The 21,323-nt window shown below is 34.9% G+C and overlaps 1 protein-coding gene and 1 long non-coding RNA gene across 3 annotated transcripts in view; one reads left to right on the top strand and one right to left on the bottom strand.

The window, feature by feature from the left end:
- The window catches only part of SLC9A9 (solute carrier family 9 member A9), a 240,860-nt gene that overhangs the window by 78,661 nt on the left and 140,876 nt on the right, over positions 1-21,323 (top strand). For both annotated transcript variants that reach the window (XM_087933285.1, XM_087933284.1), the window contains exons 7-8: positions 7,585-7,723; positions 11,738-11,843. In XM_087933285.1, coding sequence (XP_087789411.1) covers positions 7,585-7,723; positions 11,738-11,843 — 245 coding nt within the window. The remainder of the gene's footprint in view (positions 1-7,584; positions 7,724-11,737; positions 11,844-21,323) is intronic.
- Positions 1-21,323, bottom strand: part of LOC148125870 (uncharacterized) — a 45,045-nt gene that overhangs the window by 17,137 nt on the left and 6,585 nt on the right. The gene's annotated exons all lie outside the window — the stretch shown is intronic.

The raw sequence follows: 21,323 nt of genomic DNA, 5'->3' as shown, positions 1-21,323 counted from the left end.
CTGCCTAGCATCAAGCCAGCATTCATCTACTTGATTCTCTGTCAGAGGCTGCTCCGATATGCCCTCCTCCTCCTGATTAGCCCCAGGCTGTTCCTCATGGTTATCTGCCGAAACCTGAGGCATAATCAGGGAGGAAGACATTGCTGAAGAGGAAGGTCCTGGGGAGGAAGGCATTCCCAATTTCACCTCCTCATCTTCCGAGTCCTCTTCCTCTAACAATGCAGACTCAGGACTCAGAGCCACAACATGTACATATATACATTTTACAGCATATATTGAGCAATGGTTAATTTTTTTTCTTTATCTTTATCATTGACGTGATCTGCCTTGTTACAATAACTCCTTCGTTCTTTTAATGTTTTAATTTCTCTATATAGTTTATAATTAAATGCACGTCTTCTGTCATTTACATAACTTATCCAAATATCAAATATTACCCTTTCTTTAACCAATCATACCAAATGTTCCACATTTCATAATAGTCACTATCTTGTTTATTTTTTACCAATTTGGTTAGGCTATCCATCTCAGCACATTCATGTATTTTTTTTTAATTACCATATCCTCTGAGGAATGAAAGTTTTATGCGTAGGTTATTCTGACCGCAGTAACAATGTGCAAAATTAAATACTGATATTTTTTCTCCATATAAATATCTATTGGGTTACAAATTAAAAGAAGAAATAGTCACAGAATCTATGGTAATTTGGGCTAAAAACATGGGTCATAGTATTGAATTAGATAAGTGGGAACACATCTGGCAAACAAATTACAAATTAACCATATCAGTCTCGTATAAAGAAAACTTATACAAAATGGTTCATCGCTGGCACCTACCTCCTGCGAGACTGGCTAACCTACCACCCAACTGTTGGAAATGTAACTATGCACAAGGAACATATTTGCACATGTGGTGGACTTGCCTATGTGCTCAGACATTTTGGAGGAATATTAGAAATTGGATTTTAAATATAACAAAACAAAATTTAAAACTTGAACCCAAAACTTTTCTGCTAAGTATGATAGATTTAAACATCAAAGTCCCCAACACTTTTGAATGGCCTTTTCCTGACAATCCTCTCCAGGCTGCGGTCATCCCTGCTGCTTGTGCACCTTTTTCTTCCATACTTTTCCCTTCCACATAACTTTCTATTAATGTGCTTTGATACAGCACTTTGGGAACATCCAACTTCTTTTGCAATTACCTTTTGAGGCTTTCCCTCCTTGTGGAGGGTGTCAATTATGGTTTTCTGCACAACTTGTCAGGTCAGCAGTCTTTCCTATGATTGTGATTCCTACTGAACCATACTGAGAGACCATTTAAAGACTCAGGAACCCTTTGCAGGTGTTATGGCTTAATTAGCTGATTAGAGTGGGATACTTTGAGCCTAGGATATTTCACCTTTTCACAATATTCTAATTTTCTGAGATTGTGGATTTGGGGATTTTATGAGCTGTAAGCCATAATCATCACAATTATGACACATCACTGCTTGAACTATCTTGCTTTGCATGTAATGAGTCTATCTCATATATTAGTTTCACCTTTTAAGTTGCATTACTGAAATAAATGAACTTTTGCACGATATTCAAATTTTTCGAATTTCACCTGTATATAATGTTTTGATTGGAAATAAAACTTCTTTTTTTTATTATAAAAATTTTATTTGGGTTTTCACAAAACATAATACAAGTAAAGTTTCTTTTTTTGAGAATAGCATGGTCCCGGGTTATCACTTCTCCATACAGACACAAATTCAATTTCATATTCATCTTTGTGTTCTATTCCATATCTTATTACTATTTTAACATTTCTCAATAATTTTTCTCAAACATTTTTCAGTAATATTTCTCAATAATTTTTCCCTTCCCTTCATTTTCTCAATCTTACTTTTAATTATCTCATTCCTTCCTAAATTCAATATATATATATATATATCTTTTTCTAAGTTTTAATATCTTTCTAGTCTTCTAAAGTGGAACACAATGTCATGTTAAAATGTATAGAATGTACAAAAATGTACATTTTTGAGGCCAACAACTTTAACACCAAAACTATTAAATGCACCAAGCATAGAAATACAGGAAAAACAACTGAAATAATAAATAGTGAAAAATAAGTTTTGCAAATAGCACTTTCTATCTACCAAATTAAGGACCACAGTGTAGTTCTTAAGGGCAGACAAGTTATTTTGGCATCTGAGACAATTAATCTCACAATATTCTTTTCATTCCAGGGTAGTAGAAATGCAATAATTATAAAATATTTTCCTTTCCTTACATGACAGCCAGTTTGGCTGTGCTGAGGCAGCTGCCTTCCTATCCTATCCCTAAAAAGAGAATTGTTGTTGAGGTCTGTATAGGAATGTAATGTATTTAAGATAGATGAGGAGGCTGACAATTGCCTGCTGTGTCCACAGCAGGCTCTCTGGCAACAGAATTATCTGAATAAGGGGTAGACAAGAGAGCTAGTAGTAAAACCACTTTTTTATTTTTTTAGTTAGATTGTTCATAATTCAGAGGTCTGCAGGGATGATCAAGAAGGTATATAAAACAAATATAAAAGCAGGAAGAATTTCAATTGCATTATCACAACATCCATCTTTTCTATCATACTCTCTGGACACTCCTGCTTAATAACCATTCTTGAGTATTGAAAGATGACCATATTTAGAAACCATACCTCATTGTCTTTGGCAAAACCTTGCACTGGCTTCTGAAGAGTAATGTCCACTCTGCTTCTAATGTTGCCTGTGGCCTTCAGATGAATTCTGGCCTATAATCAAAAGCAGATCTGAAAGATAATAAATTTTTACCTGAAGATTCTATTAATGTATTGAGATTTACTACTACTTTTAGAAAATATTATTAAAACACTAACCCAGTATTAATCATGTTTGTCTGATTAGCTTCTTTTCATAATTCAGTGAAGCCTAGTTCTAATGTATGTGTATTATTTTATTAAATTTCCAGTTTTTCCCCTTAAATCTCTTTGGAAAATGTGAGAATTACTGACGAGCTGACAGCAGAAATGCTCAAATTATGGAAAGGGTGAGATGTTTATCTTGTGCTGTAGAATCCCTCTCCAGTAAATTCCCTGACTTCTCAAACCTCTTTCAATCCATGCGGAAATTCTTTACATGGCCCGTTGAAACAACAAAATGTGGTGGAAAGAAGGCGGAGCCTCCTCACTGACAGATCGTAGATCGCATCTCTCTGTGGCTATGGTCCATGCTCTTTCGTTGGAGAGCCCCGATCATTACGATTAGGGGTTGAAGCTGCCTTGGAGGGATGATGGAGTAAGAGGAAGCCGCAAGCCAGGTTGAGGGGAGCCGCATCTCCCCTTCTGGGCTTGGTCTTTTTCCCCCCGAAGACAACTACAGCGGTGGTTTAAAATGGCCACCCAGAAGAGGAGGACTCAGTTGGACTAAGATTTGTGCAGGAGTGAAGAAAGACGTGGATAACATCTGAGCTGGGACAATTGGATGAAACAACCAAACAAAAAGTACTCCGGGATTAAGGTAACAAGGACTTTTTAAGAAAAGAAAAGTGAGCAGTGAAATTACAAAGGGACAGGAAAAAATAAGAAAATATTTCTGACAGCTAAGCAGGGCTTCAAACTGGGAAAGGAAGAAGCCAGAATTAAAGATTTAACTAAATTGGACTAAAATATTTTGGCAATAAACAGGCATAAAATCAAGCTGGACTTAAGATTGTAAAAAAATAATAATAATAAAGTTTACAAATTGGAGACTGAACTGTGTTGGAATATTGAGGTTTGAAAAACCCTAAATAAAAAAAATAGGGGGAAAAGGTGAAGACTTTGTATAATGGAGAGTGCCACCTTTTGACAAAAACTTGAGCTCAAACAAAATGGAAAGTATCCTGTTTCTGAATGAACTTGTGTGGATATAATATTAAAGAAATATTGAAACAAAGTAAGAATCTGAGAAAGTGAAAGCAGAACTAGAATAAAGAAAAAAGCAAGAAAAGACTGACTGTGGGATTGATTGATGTTTTTGGTATAAACCCTGGGCTGGAACAATTGAGAACTTTAGAAAATTGAAAGAAGAAAGAAGGAAAGTAAAAGTGTTTTGTTTTGTTTTTTTGTGGACTTTAACGATCATAAAATACAAGAGTGTGTAATGATATCTCTTCAGGAATTAAAAATGGAACTTAAAAATATGAGAGAATTACTACAGGAAAGAGGTGAATCACTTTGTTCTGTGTTAGAAAAAATGGAAATGGCAATTGAAGAACAAGAAAAAAGAGCTTCAGAGGAGGAGGAGTCGACTCAAGGAGAAGACATTTTAAATAGACAATTAACACAAAGAACACTACAAAGAAGTGGGGAAAGAAGGAAGGTTAAAAAGTTGAAACTTAAGAAGGCAATCAAAAGGGGGAATACCTGTGAAGTCGGGAAAGGCAGAAAGACCCAGCAGAAAAGGGGAAAGGAAGATATTAAGAAAGAGAGGGATATAAACTGGAATGCGAAAAGATATGCGGAAAAGAGGGGAAGGACAAGCAGCAAGAAACAGGTACATGAAATAAAGAAATATGGAAATAGTAAAATGATGAAAAGAAATTGTTTTCTCAGAGATAATGGTTGATGAATTAAAAAGGGGATTCTGCAGGGTGACAAGGGGTAATAAGAATATTTCTGCAATTAAAAATATTTAGAAAATAGGGTAATATAGATATTGATAACTCTTATTAAAAATTAAGGGGGGAAATATGCTGTGGAATCCAAATGAAAAGATGTAATGATTATTATTGTAACTTCTTAAAAATAATGGTTTATTGGGAATCAAGATGAGGGAATAAAGGTATATTTTAACCACTGAGGTGTCCCACTCAAAGCAGTAAAAGGGGGGAAACCTATACTTGTTTTTTTTTTCTTTAGTATTAATTTAGAATTTATAAAAAGAATGTGTAATGGAAAGGAATATGACAGACTAAAGAACTGACTAAATTAATAAGTCAATATAGACTATTAAAAGCAAGGAGAGACACTGGCAACTACTACTACTTCTTCTTCTTCTTCTTCTTCTTCTTCTTCTTCTTCTTCTTCTTCTTCTTCTTCTTCTTCTTCTTCTTTGGCAAACACATATTGTTTATCTTTATTTTTAAAATAAATATTAAAGGATTATATTTGAAATAATTGAAATGAGACAAAAAGATGTTTCAATTGAGAGTAATGAAAGAGGCTAGAATTAATGTGTTGGTTTCTCTCTTTACTGAAAATTTGGAATGGAAAAGGTAATAATAGAATTAAGTATGCATATATGAATGTATAATTGCTGTCATATTTGTATGCAAAGGTGATGACCCGGAAATATGTTGTCCACTAAAAAGAGATTTTTGTTTTTATGTGAAAAACTGAATAAAATTTGTTTTAAAAAAAGGAAATTTGGGTAGCTTCAAACTCCAGGAAAGATGTGCAACAGAACTAGCATTGCCAGCTTCAGCAGTACAGTAAACTCAAAAACACTACCAAGAGGAATTTAGAAGAAATGATCAGGCACTGAAGAAATTGCTGGAAACATAAAAGCTTTGAGAAACTATGAAGCATACTGTAGCACAACATTACTTGGGTGACTAGAAAGGCACATTTAGCAGCCATGCCCTTATCTTTTCTTTATTTTCTGACTCCTGCTTGTTTCAGGTGAAACTTTTTCAAAAAGTGGGTAAAACTATTTTAAACATTCATATTTGTTTCACAAACTAGCTTTTGCATATAGATACAAATAGAAGCGGGGGGGCACATGATAACAGTCTTCCAGTGCTTGAAGGGCCGCCACAAGGAAGAAGGGGGCCAACTTATTTACCAAAGCACCTGTAGGCAGGATAAGAAACAGTGGATGGCAGCTAACCAAGGAGAGAAGCAACCTAGAACTAAGGAGAAAATTCCTCACAATGAGAACAATTAACCAGTGAAACAAATGATCTTCCGAAGTTGTGGGTATCCTGTTACTGGAGGCTTTTAAGAAGAGACCTAACAGCCATTTATCAGATAGGTTCCCGCGAGAGCAGGAAGTTGGACTAGATGACCTTTCAACATTATTACTATTACATAAAAACACATTCAACAGGGAGTCTCCATTCATACTAATCCAAGCCTGGAAGGAGAACCAGACCTTTGAGACTATATGGAATGCTGAAAAAAGGCAGACTTTTTCATGGCACTATTGAAAAGAATCCAGAGTATATAATGTCTGCTGGTTCATACCAGCCAGAGAGAAGCTATAGGATACAACCAATTAGACAGTATATCAAATGAAAAAGTATATCAAATGAAAAAGAAACTGTAGGTTAATTCTTACAGTGTGCATATGCAAACACTAATGTGAATCCAAACAGTAATTTCCTTTTTTAAAAAAACCGTACCAAAACTCTATTAACCTGTTCTCCATTTCATTAATTACATGTTTCATTGATCTGTAACATTTAGGAAATTATATTTTGCACGAACGCACAATTGTGTAGACTTTTCCGCATGGTTTGGATTCAATGTCTTCTTTATATTTAATTTGTTTAATTTTAGTTTCATTTTTCATTGTCTTCCTTGTATTACTACAGCTTGCAAATCCTTTGCATTTTATGCTATCAGAGGCATATCATTAGCATAATTATTTATATTTCTTCATCCAATTTGAAACTTTCTAATACTTAATATTAAAGATAGTAAGTATAGAAATTGTTTTGGAAATCCTGTACTAAAAATTCCACATCCATCAGTAAAAAGGACTAAAATAAAAGGATCTCAGAAAAAAAAAAGATTCTTAATTAGAAGTTGGTGCAGATGAAGTTGTATTTAATTTTATAATAAAAAGATTGTGCCACTCTGACAATATTATTAACACTCTATGTCATTCATCTCTACTATTGAGCAGGAAATTGAAATGTTTTTACCAGATGATCTTCCCACTGTGGCATAGCATTAATTTCCCATAAGGATATAATCTTGATGTTAGCAGCCAAAGACTTGAGTATAAAAAAGGAACTCTGGTAGAGACAACTATTTCTTTGCTTTGGAAAGAAATGTTTGGTTTGTGTTTCCCTGAGGCTTCATATTGTGAGGCTGTTGACATACTCCTAATTTGGTTTATGAAGGGTAAAGCTATGAACAACACAACTGTAACACTTTATGAGATCATTACTAAAAGATTTTCTATGTTCCATAATTTGGACTGTGCTTGTGTGAGTGAGCTATAAAACTATTTTTTTTTAATCAGGAGTATGTGAACATATAGCCATCCAGAAGACATATAGCCAATAAATAATTCAAAGGCATCTAGCTCACCTGCAGATTTATTACATATCTACCATGTATTAAAGTCTTGTAGGATTGAAAACAATGCTCTTTGTGACATATGTTTACATACTGGCAAAATGTGACAGTGGCAAATGATATTGCCTTTAAAAATAAACCTTATTTTGTTATGCCACCACATTTGGATGAAATTGCAACCCCAAGGAGTAACTGTTTGACTTTAGTAAAGTACATCCTTAAGCTTGTGAAATTGGAGGTTGTGGTATGTGAGAAAATTCATTATTTTTCTCTCCTTTTTGTCTTTATTTCAGTTCAATATCCATTTACAGTCCCAAGGAGAATCCCAATATCTTTGATGCTGCTGCCTTCTTCCAGTCGGTGGGAAATTTTTTAGGGAGCTTTGCTGGATCTTTTTCTATGGGCGCTGCCTATGCAATTGTCACTGCACTAATATCCTTTGTTACTAAACTAGTTTGGAAGATCAGATGCTGTAAAATACAGCCATTACATGTTTCACATTCAATAAGACTTTGTGTTTTAAGATTTTAGAGATGCCATAAATATAATCCTTTTAGTTCTATAGTCATTTATGTCATAAGTTGCAGGTGCAGGTGAGCTTGAATGCATATGCAAATTTATTAATCTAACCATTGGAAGTGTTAACAGATGGGAAGAATGAAAATGAAGGTAAATAGCCTTCTATAATCATCTTCCTGCTTAAGTTGTACATGATTTATTTCTTCTAATGACATTGCTTAGTCAGCGTCCACATCAGGAATTTGTACAAGCCATAGTTAAAAGACTGGATGGCTTAAAGTAACTAAAATACTTACTTAGCATCTGCAACAAGCTAGACATTTAGAGTGTATAAAACCAACACAGGTTCCTACATTTTTCTGCTTTTCAGTGAATGTTTCCTGTGGAAAAGAGTGACACATTTTGCTTTGAATTTGAGCTTTATTTGTTTGTTTTTAAATTTAGAAAAGTTTTAATGAGTAAACAAAAAAGTCTGTGTTTCTAGGAGGCACTTTTCTGTAGCAATGTAAAATAAGAGCTATTGCTATAAGAGAAAGAGGAGTTAACAATTTATAAGTAACTGATTTTTGCCTCTGTGGAGATAAAATGCTCAAAGATAGGACAGTTCTTTGAGAAATGTGAGCAAGGAACAAAGTATGTTTTCCCTTTTTATGGAGTATCGCCAGAGTAGCAATTTACAGCATTACCTAGACATCACTGTGTCATGTAAAGCTTTTGTTTATTAACAAAGGGTGGTCTTTGCTAATGCAAAAGATCTTGTTTCTGTCTTCCATTTCAATATACAGCTTCACTAGCTTCATTGCACCATAAAGACTAGTTTATTACCACTTTCCCTTTCCAGGACCACAGTCCACTTCATTAGATGCAAATGGTCTGTGATTCAGGGAAGGGAAAGCTACAGAATGATCTATGATGGTTTGCTTGTTTGCCATAAAATACTAACAGTAAAAGCCTCCCGGAAACTATATTATTTTTAAGTCCCTCAAAAATACAGTGGTTGTGCCTTTATCCTTCGTAGACAAATCATTTTAATGCCAATGCGCATGTTTTGCTGATACTTTGTCAGTGTTTTTTTCATCCTAGTTTAGGAAGATTGTTTTTTTGAGGTTGACATTTTTGGGTTATGTTGTTAGCTACCCTGAAAAACGAAATGGTTTTAAAAAGTAAAATAAATAAAAATATAATTATAGGGTCACTTTGAATAGAAAATATTTCATAGCCTTTGAGCAAATATGTTTAGTATACAATTAAGATATGAAATTTAACTGAATTTAAAAAGTTATCTTCACAATCCTTTATGTCTTTTTGCGCAAAGGAGAAAAATTGATGGGTATTAAGATCATGTTTAAACATCAAAGGTATAATAAGCTTCAAGGACAATCAGGATTCTAGATAATATATGCAATATACTGCACAATTAATGCCTTAATATAATGAAATGAAATTATTGTCTCTAGATAAAATGTCTCATGTAATATTTCTTCCATTGATTTACTAAAATCTTAATACACCTATTTTTGCTTTTTAATTTAACATTAAATAGGTTCCACTTCTCCTGAGCTTGAAATATTATAATCCTGGAGCTCATTCTGAGTTGATCATCCTGTTTGCCATTTGATTTTACAATAGATTTATTTCTATGACATGAAAACATTGTAAAGCAAAGTTGAACTAGATTTAGGAATCATATGAATAGAACTAAAGAAGGGAAATTAAAGTTATAGCTGTCCAAATCAGTGATGTAGTCAATTATTTCAAAGCATGAACCGTTATAAACATAGCCAGGAATATTTTCCTTAAAGTTGCATGTGAAATAAATATTCATACAAGCATAATTAATTAAATTTTTCCAGTAGACTTTCAAAAGAATAAACTTGTTGGAAATGAAATTATTTATCACTGCAAATTATTTTAGAATAGAATAGAATGAATGAGCTGGAGGGAGCTAAAATATCTCTTCTTAAAATTCAGAAGGAAATGAATAATTTTGTGACCTGGTCAAGACTACTTTTCCAAGATATGAGAAGATTTTTGTCTTAGTTTTATATAGTCAGGATTCTGAGAAAGAAAAAGACTCATACAGTATTTCCCATTGCACACATTGGATGTGTATTATAGACTGGATTATAGACGATGGATATATGAGTTGGTCTACACTATATCAAACATTCATTGCTTGATGTCTCCATCATATTAAAAGATCTAAAGCCACAGAACTTCTACAAAAGGGGCTCCAAATTATAATTTAATAGTTGTGGACACATGGGAAAATATCATAATTTAAAATTATAGTCAATTACTTAAATAGTCAGTAGAGGGGGCATGCATAAGTGCACTAATGTGCCTATCATCCATGTCATTGTATTTTTATTCTCCTATTCTTGTTCTCAGTTTTGTTTGACAAATTCCAATAAATTAAAATAAATTAAATTTAAATTAATTAGAATCTAATGGAATCTAGTTCCATACATGAACATAGGCACACATTCACTTAAGGGTATGGCATTCATGTACCATATCCACTCAAAAGCTGACTAGAGTCCTTAACACAAAATAATATTAAAGATCACGTGAAGTATTAATATCACTTTATAATACCTTGGTAAGGCCACACTTGGAATACTGCATTCAGTTTTGGTCACCACGATGTAAAAAAGATGTGGAACCCTAGAAAGAGTGCAGAGAAGAGCAACAAAGATGATTAGGGGACTGGAGGCTAAAACATATGAAGAATGGTTGCAGGAACTAGGTATATCTAATTTAAGGGCGGCATGATAGCAGTGTTCCACTATCTCAAGGGCTGCCACAAAGAAGAGGGAGTCAAGCTATTCTCCAAAGCACCTGAGAGAAGGACAAGAATTAATGGGTAAAAACTAATCAAGCAACCTAGAACTAAGGAGAAATTTCCTGACAGTTAGAACAATTAATCAGTGGAACAACTTGCCTCCAGAAGTTGTGAATGCTCCAACTCTGGAAGTTTTTAAAAAGATGTTGGATAACCATTTGTCTGAAGTGGTGTAGGGTTTCCTGCCTAGGCAGCGGGTTGGACTAGAAGACCTCCAAGGTCCCTTCCAACTCTGTTATTCTATTCTATTCTATTCTATTCTAGTTCTGGTCTTAGCCTTGGGTCCAGAAATGTTTAACTGCCATCCGTAATTGTTTCAACCAGTATTATCAATTGTTAGGAATATAAGTCACCTAACAGGTATTTGGGTTAGAAATATATAAACCAAGATAAACATTTTAAAACTTTATCTTTAAGAAAGTGCAAAACTGTAATTAGGTATGGTTTTTCAAATGGCCATAAGATGGAGCCAGAAACCTGGTTTGTTTTAGTCTGAGTCTCAGAAGAGAGTGTGAGTAAGTCTCTATTTGAGTCTCAGAAGAGAGTGTGAGTAAGTCTCTATTTCCTTCTGTTGGAAAGTATTGCCATTCCTCCATTTTTCCTAATTGACTGATATTTCTGGATTTAATGTAAGTCTGATACTGAACTGTTTTTGACACTGGAATTTGTTATTGGATTATCCCTGGATTGAAAACTGACTGATTTACCTGTGAATGACTTTGGATTGCTTATTTGGACTTTGCTTAACGTTTCTGGAAGTAAAAACGTACATTTACTGTACAGTGTATCTGTGTGCTCTGTGTGTGTATTATTCAAACACTGCTCTCAAATACGTCTCCCTGTATGAGCTCATTCTCCTAACGGAGAATTACCTCAACATCAATGATTAAGAATTTCCAGTAACTTGTATAAACCCAATGAGTTGATGAAGAGAATTTATGGTAAACAGTGGCACTCTTAATTTTTACTTCACTTCATCAAAATAGTGCTGAGTTTATAAGTGTTCTTGTGATACTAGTACCTAATGTTATAAAACCAAGTAAAACAATTCTTTTTCCTTAGCATTATTTTTCCTTTAGCACTTGACAAAGTTTACTAAACTGTGTGAGTTCCCCATGTTGGAAACTGGCTTGTTTTTCCTTTTATCATGGAGTGCTTTCTTGTCTGCTGAAGCTGCTGGCCTTACAGGTAAGTATTTCATGGCATTGAAGTAATTAGGGGATTTGAAGTAATTAGGGAATTCAGTTTTCTTCTGTAATACAAAGGTATGTGTGAAATCATATAAAGATATGTATGGAATTTGTTTAGTTTGATGGAGTGTTCAACAAAAAATGGAAAATGGTTGGAAAGTTTTTAGGAGGTAAAAATTCTAGTAGAAAAAATATTAAGTAGAACTGTGTGTGTAGCTTTGTGAGAAAAATGAATATTTATCAAAAACAGCAACAATGGTTGTATGTAAAAATATATCTTTTCCTATTTTGTTATATGAATGTAAAAGCTGAGAACTGTACATCAGGAAAAACTTATAGATTAATGAAGTATTAATGAAGTATGTGATAACTAAAACATATGGTAGGGGAAGAATCAATACAGTAAAAAATGAATTACTATTGAATGAATGGGGACTGAAGGCAAAAGTGAGCAACTGTTATGAAAAAAAGGTTGTTGAGTTTATGTGATCGTACTGAGAATGTGAATGAGGATTGATTTAAATAAAACATGAAAAAAATGAATAGATCAAGAGACGGGGAATCTGAGAATCTTGGTGAGTTTCTCAAGAATAAAATGTAAGAAATTTCAAGGAAAGGGGGAATCTAGAGTCTAGAAGATGAAAGTATTAAAAGTAATGGATAATCTCTTTAAATTTCTGGAATAAATTATATGAATTGGAATAGTGAAATATCTGTAAGTCATATGAAAGAAATAGTGAAGAAATATGAAACTGATTTCTAATAAATATAGAATAAAATGTTTATAAAGTATTAAAGGCAGGATACAAATCTAATAAATAAATATGTTTTATATAATTATAAAAAAACTAATTTTACCCCTGTAATAGGATCCTTTATTGATTTCTTGGGGGTTTTTTTAGAAATGTTTGAAGATTTTTATTCAAAATCTGTCATTAAAAAAAATGAAACTACAGTTTTCTATGATAATTTTATTGCTGGACATATGGCCTCCCTAAGCATAAATTTCCATTTTTAGATCTTAAGACATAGGGTAAAACGATGCGTATATAATTGGGAGATGTCATGTTTTCACACCTAAGTGACATACTGAAGTTTCTTTGATGGGATTTAGAAACTTTTTCATATGTATGTATGTATGTATGTATGTGTGTAATAAATATATGTATGTGTGTGTGTGTGTGTGTGTGTGTGTGTGTGTGTATTCTGAGGTTTCTGCAGGTATTTGTATGTGGATCTTTGGTTATTCGGGTTTTCTCCCGTGTATAATTGGAAGTGTCTAGGTGACGTTTCGATAAAGTCTCATTCATCATCTTCAGGCTTGTGGCTTCAGCTTTGTGCTTCTCAGAGTAATGTGAGCTTGCAGCTGCTTCTTCCTTTTAACTGCTAGTGGGGGTGTGACTTGATTGGGTGGGGGCTTGGCTATGTTCTGATTGGCTGGGGGGGTATTCTGATTGGTTGGAGGTTTGGCTGTGTTCTGATTGGTTGGGGGGTTGGCTGTGTTCTGATTGGCTGGGGGTGTGTTCTGTTCATGTGGGGGGTTGGTTGTGCTCAGGTTAGTCTTAGCTGCTGGGGGATTTGAGTTGGTGAGCTGTGATCCTGCTGTTTGGCTTCACGTTCGTGGTCGTGCCACATCTTCATGGTGGGTGTCAGTTCGCTTCATGTATGGGTCGGAGGGGTTTGAAGCGGGTAGTGATGCAGCTGCGATATGTCTTCTGGTCCGTGGTCCAGAAATTGTTTTTTCATGTTAGGAAATTGTTTAGGTCTTCTTTTCCTGGGGCCAAATCACAAATGTGTCATCGATGTATCTTAACCATAGTTTGGGTTTGTGGGTGGCATTAGCCAGGGCTCTGGATTCGAATTCTTCCACGAACAGGTTTGCAATGACAGGTGACAGTGGTAATCCCATAGGGGCTCCTTCAATTTGCTTGTATCTTTGTCCTTTGTATATGAAATATGTGTTGGTTAAGCAGTGTTCTGTTAGTTCCATTAGCTGGTTGGTATTTATTCTTGATGATTTCAAGAGTTTATTTTATCGGGACTTGAGTGAATAGTAAAAACACATTGAAACTTACAAGCAGATCTTCTTGTTCCATGTGTAGATCTTTGATAATTTCCACAAAAAAACAGATGGCACACTAGGACACAACATATACCAGAAGAAAACACACACCAACCACTACCTCAATGCCCAATCCCACCACCACCCAGCACAGATAAACTCTGTGGCCAAAACACTAATTGCTAGAACCAAACGCCTGGCAGATAAGACACACATAAAGACTGAACTATGCACCCTGACTAAAGTACTGATACCAACGGCTTCCACAAAAGCAAAATCACTGGCTTGATCCACAAAAACACACTGAGACATAATGGAGACCTAGAAGATGAACAGATCTATGGAACAGCTGTCCTGCCCTACATAAGAGGTACTACAGACAAAATCAGTAAGATACTACACAGGCATCACATCAAGACTGCCTTCAAAACAGACAGAAAAATAGCAGCCATCCTTAGAAACCCCAAAGATAAAATTGATCTGGAAAACCAAGGCATATACGAAGTCCCCTGTGCATCATGCCTGGCCACATACATTGGACAGACCAATAGAAGAATAAGTACCCGCCTGGATGAACACAAAAATGCAGTAAAAAGCTGGAACACACTTCCTCACTAGTCCAACACATGAAAACCACAGGTCATAGAATCAACTTCAATGGCACCAAAGCGCTAGCCACTATAGAAAACCCCATCCACAGAATTGTCAGAGAAGCCATAGAGATTGAAAAAAGACCTGAAAGCATGAATAGAAGAGATGATTCCACCAGACTGTCAATCATTTGGAAGCCTGCACTCACAAACAAAAAAATCTCCACACCACAAGCAAGGCAAATACCTGGGCACAAACAGATTCCCCCTGGTACCTCCAGCTCAAATACACCCCAACCAGGCACCCAGATGAAACCTAGCTTCCTAACAAATGATAGCTGTCCATTTACTCGGAGCCAAGCTGCACTAAAAGCCTCCAATATAGGAACACAATGTTGCCAGCCAATCAAGACACAAAAAAGCCACAAAACAGACAGAAGATATTAGAAACACCAACCAAGCAGAACACAGTAAACTCCAAGACCAATAAACACAGACCAAGACTCCCAACCAATCAGGATGAAGAAAAAACCATTCTAGCGCAGCAGTAGGCTAGCCCCAAATTTAAAATTGAAACAACTGTAAAAGTCTGACTCACAGACGAACACAATACAGAAGCCTGATGATGGCAGATGAGATTCTGCCGAAATGTTGCTACAACTTTAAAAGCACAAGTATAATAATACCCGAACAAAGCTGAAGAACATATATATATATATATATATATATATATATATATATATATATATATATATATATATATATATATATATATATAAATATATATATATTTCCTGCAAGCATTTTAAATACAATTCGTGTTATATGTTTTAGGATTTAGTTGAACCTCTATCGTTTTCTTTCTTCCAATCATTTGTGGAGTCCAGAATAAACTATTTTTTTAATTCTTTGATGAGGAAAACCTAAACCTCAGCTAAAAATACCAATAATCATTCCAATCAATTGAATCCCATGATTATCCAACAGATTTTTCATATTATATATTTAATACATTATTTGTTCTTCTGTGGTGACAATCAATACAGCATATACAAAGCTTTCAGGAGCATCAGAAGTAGTTTCATTGCTTGATCATAAGTTGCTTTAAGTGGATCAACATCAACATCTTGGTCAAGCTGAGAAAGCTCTAGAGTATGTAATCAATATGGATCAATACGTTTAGCACTTCTTAGATTCAGAAACAAACACACATCATTCCTAAATTCTAAAAACCAGACCAGACAAGGAAAAATGGAAAAGTAAAACCAATTTCAAACCCAGATTATAAATTACCTTAAATCAATTAATGTAATTATAATTATTATGTAGTTTATAGTATAATTTTAATTTACTGCAACAGAGATTAGGTCCAAGGCATTAAAGGAATAAATGTGATCCTATGTGATCATCTTTGCAATTTTTTTTTTTAAATAGCATGGTCCCGGGTTACACTTCTTCATACAGACATAAACTCAATTTCATGCTCACTTTTATGTTCTGTTCCATATCTTATTACTGTTTTACATTTTCTACATAGTTTTTCTCCTCTCTTAATTTTCTCAATTTTATTTTAATTTTCTCATATCAATTCAAATCATTATATTTATGCTTTTGTCTGTCCTGTTTCAATTTCATATTTTCTTTTCTCATTAAACGAATTTTCTCCTGTTGTTACTAATTGGAGTATGCCACCTTTATATCTTTTAATTTTATCCATTCAAGTCTTATTTAAGCTTCAATATATACCTTGAGATTATAACATTCAATATAATACATAACTTCCAATTGAATTCTGCTTGGTACATTCTTAAAATACACACTATATTCGTAAAAAGTGATTATAAATATATGTAATTAAAACAGTCATTCAATTCCAATTCAATTCTATCATTAATATTCATTAAAGTCTTAACATCTTTAACATTACTTTTCAATTAAATATCATACTTCCTTGGGAACACTTACAAGCTTTCCGTAATTATTTTTTCCCCTATTTCTCTTCCCTTATATTTTATAAAAAATTAAATAATTAAAATGTTCCCATCCTTTCCTAATTCAATTCTCTCATTCATTTTATTTCATTTATTTATTAACAAACATTTCAATAGATTACAATAACTATTTTATCCATCATTTTAATCATACATTGTTTCATATTTTCTAAAATTATTTCTATTTCTTTCTTTTTTTTTAAATAAACTTTATTAGTTTTACTTTTTAAAAAACAACAACAACACAGCTACAAATTATATACAACAAAAAGACGAACAGGTCTTGGCATAGGCCAAGAGGGAAAGAGAGGAAAGCTTAAGAGAGGAAAGAGGGAAAGGGAGGGGAGGGGGGAAAGTAGGGAAAACAAAAGTAGAGAAAACAATTATAATAAAACCATATTTTGTGACTGTCTGTAAGGTCTTTTCTTCTTCCAAACTATCGTCGGCAGTGCTTTTCTTTATCTCTGCCTCGGAGGCCTCGGCCTTAGTTTTCTTAGAGGTGATCTATCTTTGATTAAGCCAAATGTACAAAGGATTCCAATTGCTATAATAGGTTGAAGATTCTTTATTTTTTAATGCTTGGGTTAGTTTGTCCATTTCGGCGCATTGTAAAATTTTCTGAATAACCATAAGTTCAGTGGGGATAGAGGGTAGTTTCCAGCACTGGGCAAATGCCAGTCTGGCCGCGGTTAAGATATGGATTGTAATATACTTCGATTTTTTGGATATTTGTTTATCAAAAATTCCTAGAAGAAAGGACTCTGGTTTGTACTCAATTTGTTCCATGGTTATTTCCTCTAGCCAGTGCCTAATTTTTTGCCAGTACTTCTGGATTTCCTTGCATGACCACCACATGTGGAAGAACGTACCTTCTGTGTATTGACACTTCCAACACTTGGGGCTCGTGTTGGGGTGCATCTTCGCCAATCTCGAAGGGGGCAGGTGCCATCTATAAAACATTTTATATAAGTTTTCTTTATAAGCTGCTGATTTCGTGATCTTAATGTTCCTGTTCCAGATCTTTTCCCATTCTGCTAGGGTAATGCTCCTACCCACATTTCTGCTCCACGCAATCATATTTCCCTTGACAATTTCTTGTTCTAGTTCTGTTTCTAATAAATATTTGTAAAATTTAGATATATTTTTTTTACTTGGTCCTAGTAGAATTTTGTCTAGAGTCTGTAATTTATTGTAGATTCCAAATTCCTTAATGTCTTGTTTGTATTTACTATGAATTTGAAGGTACACCCACTGATCAATTATAAATCCTCGCTCTTGTAGTTCTTGTCGTGTTTTCAACTTTCCTTGTGGGTCTAATAAATTTTCGTACTTAATCATTTTGGTTATATCCAGATTATTAGGGTGTACTATCGCTTCCATTGGAGATAGCCAAATTGGTATTTTTAGATAAAGTTTTTTGCGTACTTTTTTCCAATTAGTTAATAAAGAGTCCCTGATAAGATGCCCATGGAAATATGATTGCCTGGGTTTCCCAGATTCCCACAGAAAGGCATGCCATCCTTTCTGCATATCGTGGCCTTCCAATACTAGTGTTCTTTTGTTGGTTAGGTTTACCCAATCCTTTATCCATAGTAGGGTGGCTGCCGTATGATATATTTCCCAGTTTGGCAAGGCTAACCCTCCTCTGCTTTTCAGATCTTGTAGGGCTTTTACGTTAATCCTAGCTTTTTTCCCTGCCAAATGAAATTCAATGTTATCTTGTTTAGTTCCATAAAAAATTTTTATTTAATTTGATTGGAATTGTCTGGAATAAATATAGAAATTTTGACAGAATATTCATCGTAATCAAAGCAATCCTGCCCAATAAGGAAAGTTGTAAATTGCTCCAGAAATCTAAGTCTTTCTTAGATTGTTGGAGAAGTTTGTCATAATTGTTTTCTTTTAACGATTTGCTTTGTGGAGTTAGCCAAATTCCTAAGTATTTAATTTTTTTTGTCACTTGTATTCCCATTGTTGTCTCTAGCTCTTTATTCTGGTCTCCTGTTAAATTTTTAGTCATTAATTTTGTTTTTCCCCTGTTTATTTTAAATCCCGCGACTTCTCCAAATCGTTCTAGTTCTTCTAATAAGTTGTGTCCTTTTTCTATGGGCTCCTCCAGAAAGAAAACCAAATCATCAGCGAAAGCCTGTACTTTATATTCTTCTGATTTGATCCTCAAACCTCTAATTCTCAAATTTTGCCTAATGTACGTCAGAAGAGATTCTAGGGCGAATATGAAAAGCAGAGGGGAGAGAGGGCAACCCTGTCTTACCCCTTTTTCTATTTTTATCGGGCCAGTTTGTTCCCCATTTATTAGAATGTTTGCCTGTTGAGTGTGGTAAATTGTAGTGATGACATTTTCAAATCTGGTGCCAAGATTCATATTATATATTTTTTGAATTAAAAAATGCCAATTTAAATTATCGAATGCTTTTTCAGCATCCAAGAACATAAATGCAAATTGTTTTTCCGGGTGGGCTTCATAGTATTCTGAAATGTCTATCACTGTTCTTAAATTATTCTTAATTTGTCGAAATGGGAGAAATCCGTTTTGATCTTCATGGATATAAGTGTTTAAAACCTGTTTTAATCTATTGGCTATTATAGAAGAGAATAATTTGTAATCTGCATTCAGGAGCGAAATAATTATTAATAAGACTGTGGTTTAGGTCCTCCTTCGGGATCAGCGAAATTAAGGCTCCCCTCCACGAGTCCGGCATCTTGGCTGCTAAGAGTACCTCATTAAATACATCCAGCATCAGTGGTCCAATTTGTTCTATGATAATTTTGTAAAGTTCTACCGGTATCCCGTCCAGTCCTGGTGCTTTATTGTTACTTTGCTTCTCTATTGCTGACTTCAGTTCAGACCATGTTATATTTTGGTTTAATAATTCTATCTCTTCCTCTCCAATTGCTTTGTCATTCGCTTCCTCCAGGTATTTCATTATTTTATCCTCAGAGACTTCTTCTTTTTTGTATAATTTCCCAAAGTAATTAAGAGTGATCTCTTTTTTCTTCTCTATCTCCTCATGCATATTGCCCCCCTCGGTCCATTAATTGGTGTATCAATCTTTTTTCTTTCGTTTTCTTAAGTTTGTGGGCTAACCATCTCCCTGGCTTGTTTGCATGCTCAAAGTAGATTTGTTTAGTCATTTTCAGACTAATCTCCAATTTTTCTTGTTCCAGTAAATTAAGTTTGTGTTTAGTTGTTATTAACTGGTTCTGTATTCTTTGGTTTTTGGGGTTCTTTTGTAATTGGGTTTCTAAATCCTTAATTTCTTGTTGTAGGTTACTTTGTTGGGCATACTTTCTTTTATTTCTCATAGCATTGTAAGAGATTGTTATTCCTCTTATAAATGCCTTTAATGTGTCCCATATATTTTGTTTCGAAGTTAGATCATTATTATTTTCCTTTAAGAAGAAGTTCAGTTCTTCTTTCAGTTTATTAGTGTATTCTTCTTCTTTTATTAAATGAGTGTTAAAAGTCCATCTTTTCTTTGGTTTTCTTCTACCCCTCCAGGTTATTTGAATTGGGTTGTGGTCAGCCCAATCATTTGGTAAGATTTCACTATCTTTGATTTCATTAATTAATTCACCGTTTATCCAAGCCATATCTATTCTTGTCCAAATTTTGTGTGGGTTAGAATAATAAGTAAACTGTTCTTTTTGGGGATTTAATTTTCTCCAGATATCTACCAGATTCATTTCATTCAACATATCCTTACATGGCTTAGAGAATTCTCTATTTCCTTTTTTGTTCTTACTCCTATTACTATGATCCTTCCAGTAGTCAGCAATAGAGTTAAAATCGCCAATCAGAATAATATTACCATTTTCAAATTCTGTTATTTTTTGAGGCTCTTCCAGTGGCAGGACAGGGACATCCAGAGGTGGAGAAGCCCAGCTGGGGCTTTCGAACACCTCTTCTCACGTTTGGAGGGATCCCCAGTGGATACACGAAACCCGTAGAGCTTCGTGTCAGAATAGAGGACCCCCAGGTTGCTGTTTGGGGGTAGGCAACTCCCCAGCAACTAAGGAAGAGCCTCTGAGACCAGCGCGATTGAGCCAGCTGCCAGCTAATGGTGGCTCCAAAGTCCGGTCTGCCACTGAACTGACGAAGCAAAAAGTGACTGCCTGAAGGGTCTGAGCAGAAAAGGGCAGAAGGACTACAAAGCCGTGAGAGAGATTGGTCTGATTCTCCCTGTTTCATTGTGAGTAACAGTGGGGGAAGCTGGAGACAAGCGGCTAGAAAAGCAGTTTGAAAGTGTGGATTGGAGCGTTGCCGAGGAGAGAAAAAGGCGTGGAGAATTTAAGAAGCTCGGGAGTGGATTGCCATCTCGGATCAGCGCGTGAGAAGGCTAGAAGACTAGGAGAGGATTTTAGCTGTGAAGGAGGGCAGAGCGAGAGGTAGAGAGCCAGATAACGATGCACTGACTTTTATATGCAAGATCCTTTCCTTTTAGCATTATTGCCTACAAACTGATTTTTAAAGTGATCGATCTGAGGCGGATGCCCAAAGTGACTGTGGATTGACAATTGCTGGCAGAAGGGAAGAAGAGGAGGGAAGAAGAAGAAGGAAGAGACAGACAGAAGCCTGGCCAAGACTGTTCGCTGATCGCAGACAGCAATTAGTCAGCACTTTCTCCCCTTGCTTCCTTGGTGCGCCCAGGAGGAGAGACTATAAGACTAAAACGCCAGCCCCAACTCAGACTTGTTTTTCTATGGAACTAATCCTACAGATACGTGCTTTGTGATTCCCTAAAATTGAAAAGACCCCTTTCCTCCTGCATTCTTTCTCTCTCTCCCTTTCTCTTTGTTCTTTCCTTTTTTTCTAT

This window comes from Pseudonaja textilis, chromosome 4, assembly GCF_049901715.1.
Source record: "Pseudonaja textilis isolate UNSWEBS1 chromosome 4, rPseTex1.2, whole genome shotgun sequence".
In the NCBI taxonomy this organism is placed as follows: domain Eukaryota; kingdom Metazoa; phylum Chordata; class Lepidosauria; order Squamata; family Elapidae; genus Pseudonaja; species Pseudonaja textilis.
The sequence above is the reverse complement of the archived record's forward strand: the minus strand, read 5'-3'. Positions and strand labels throughout refer to the sequence as shown.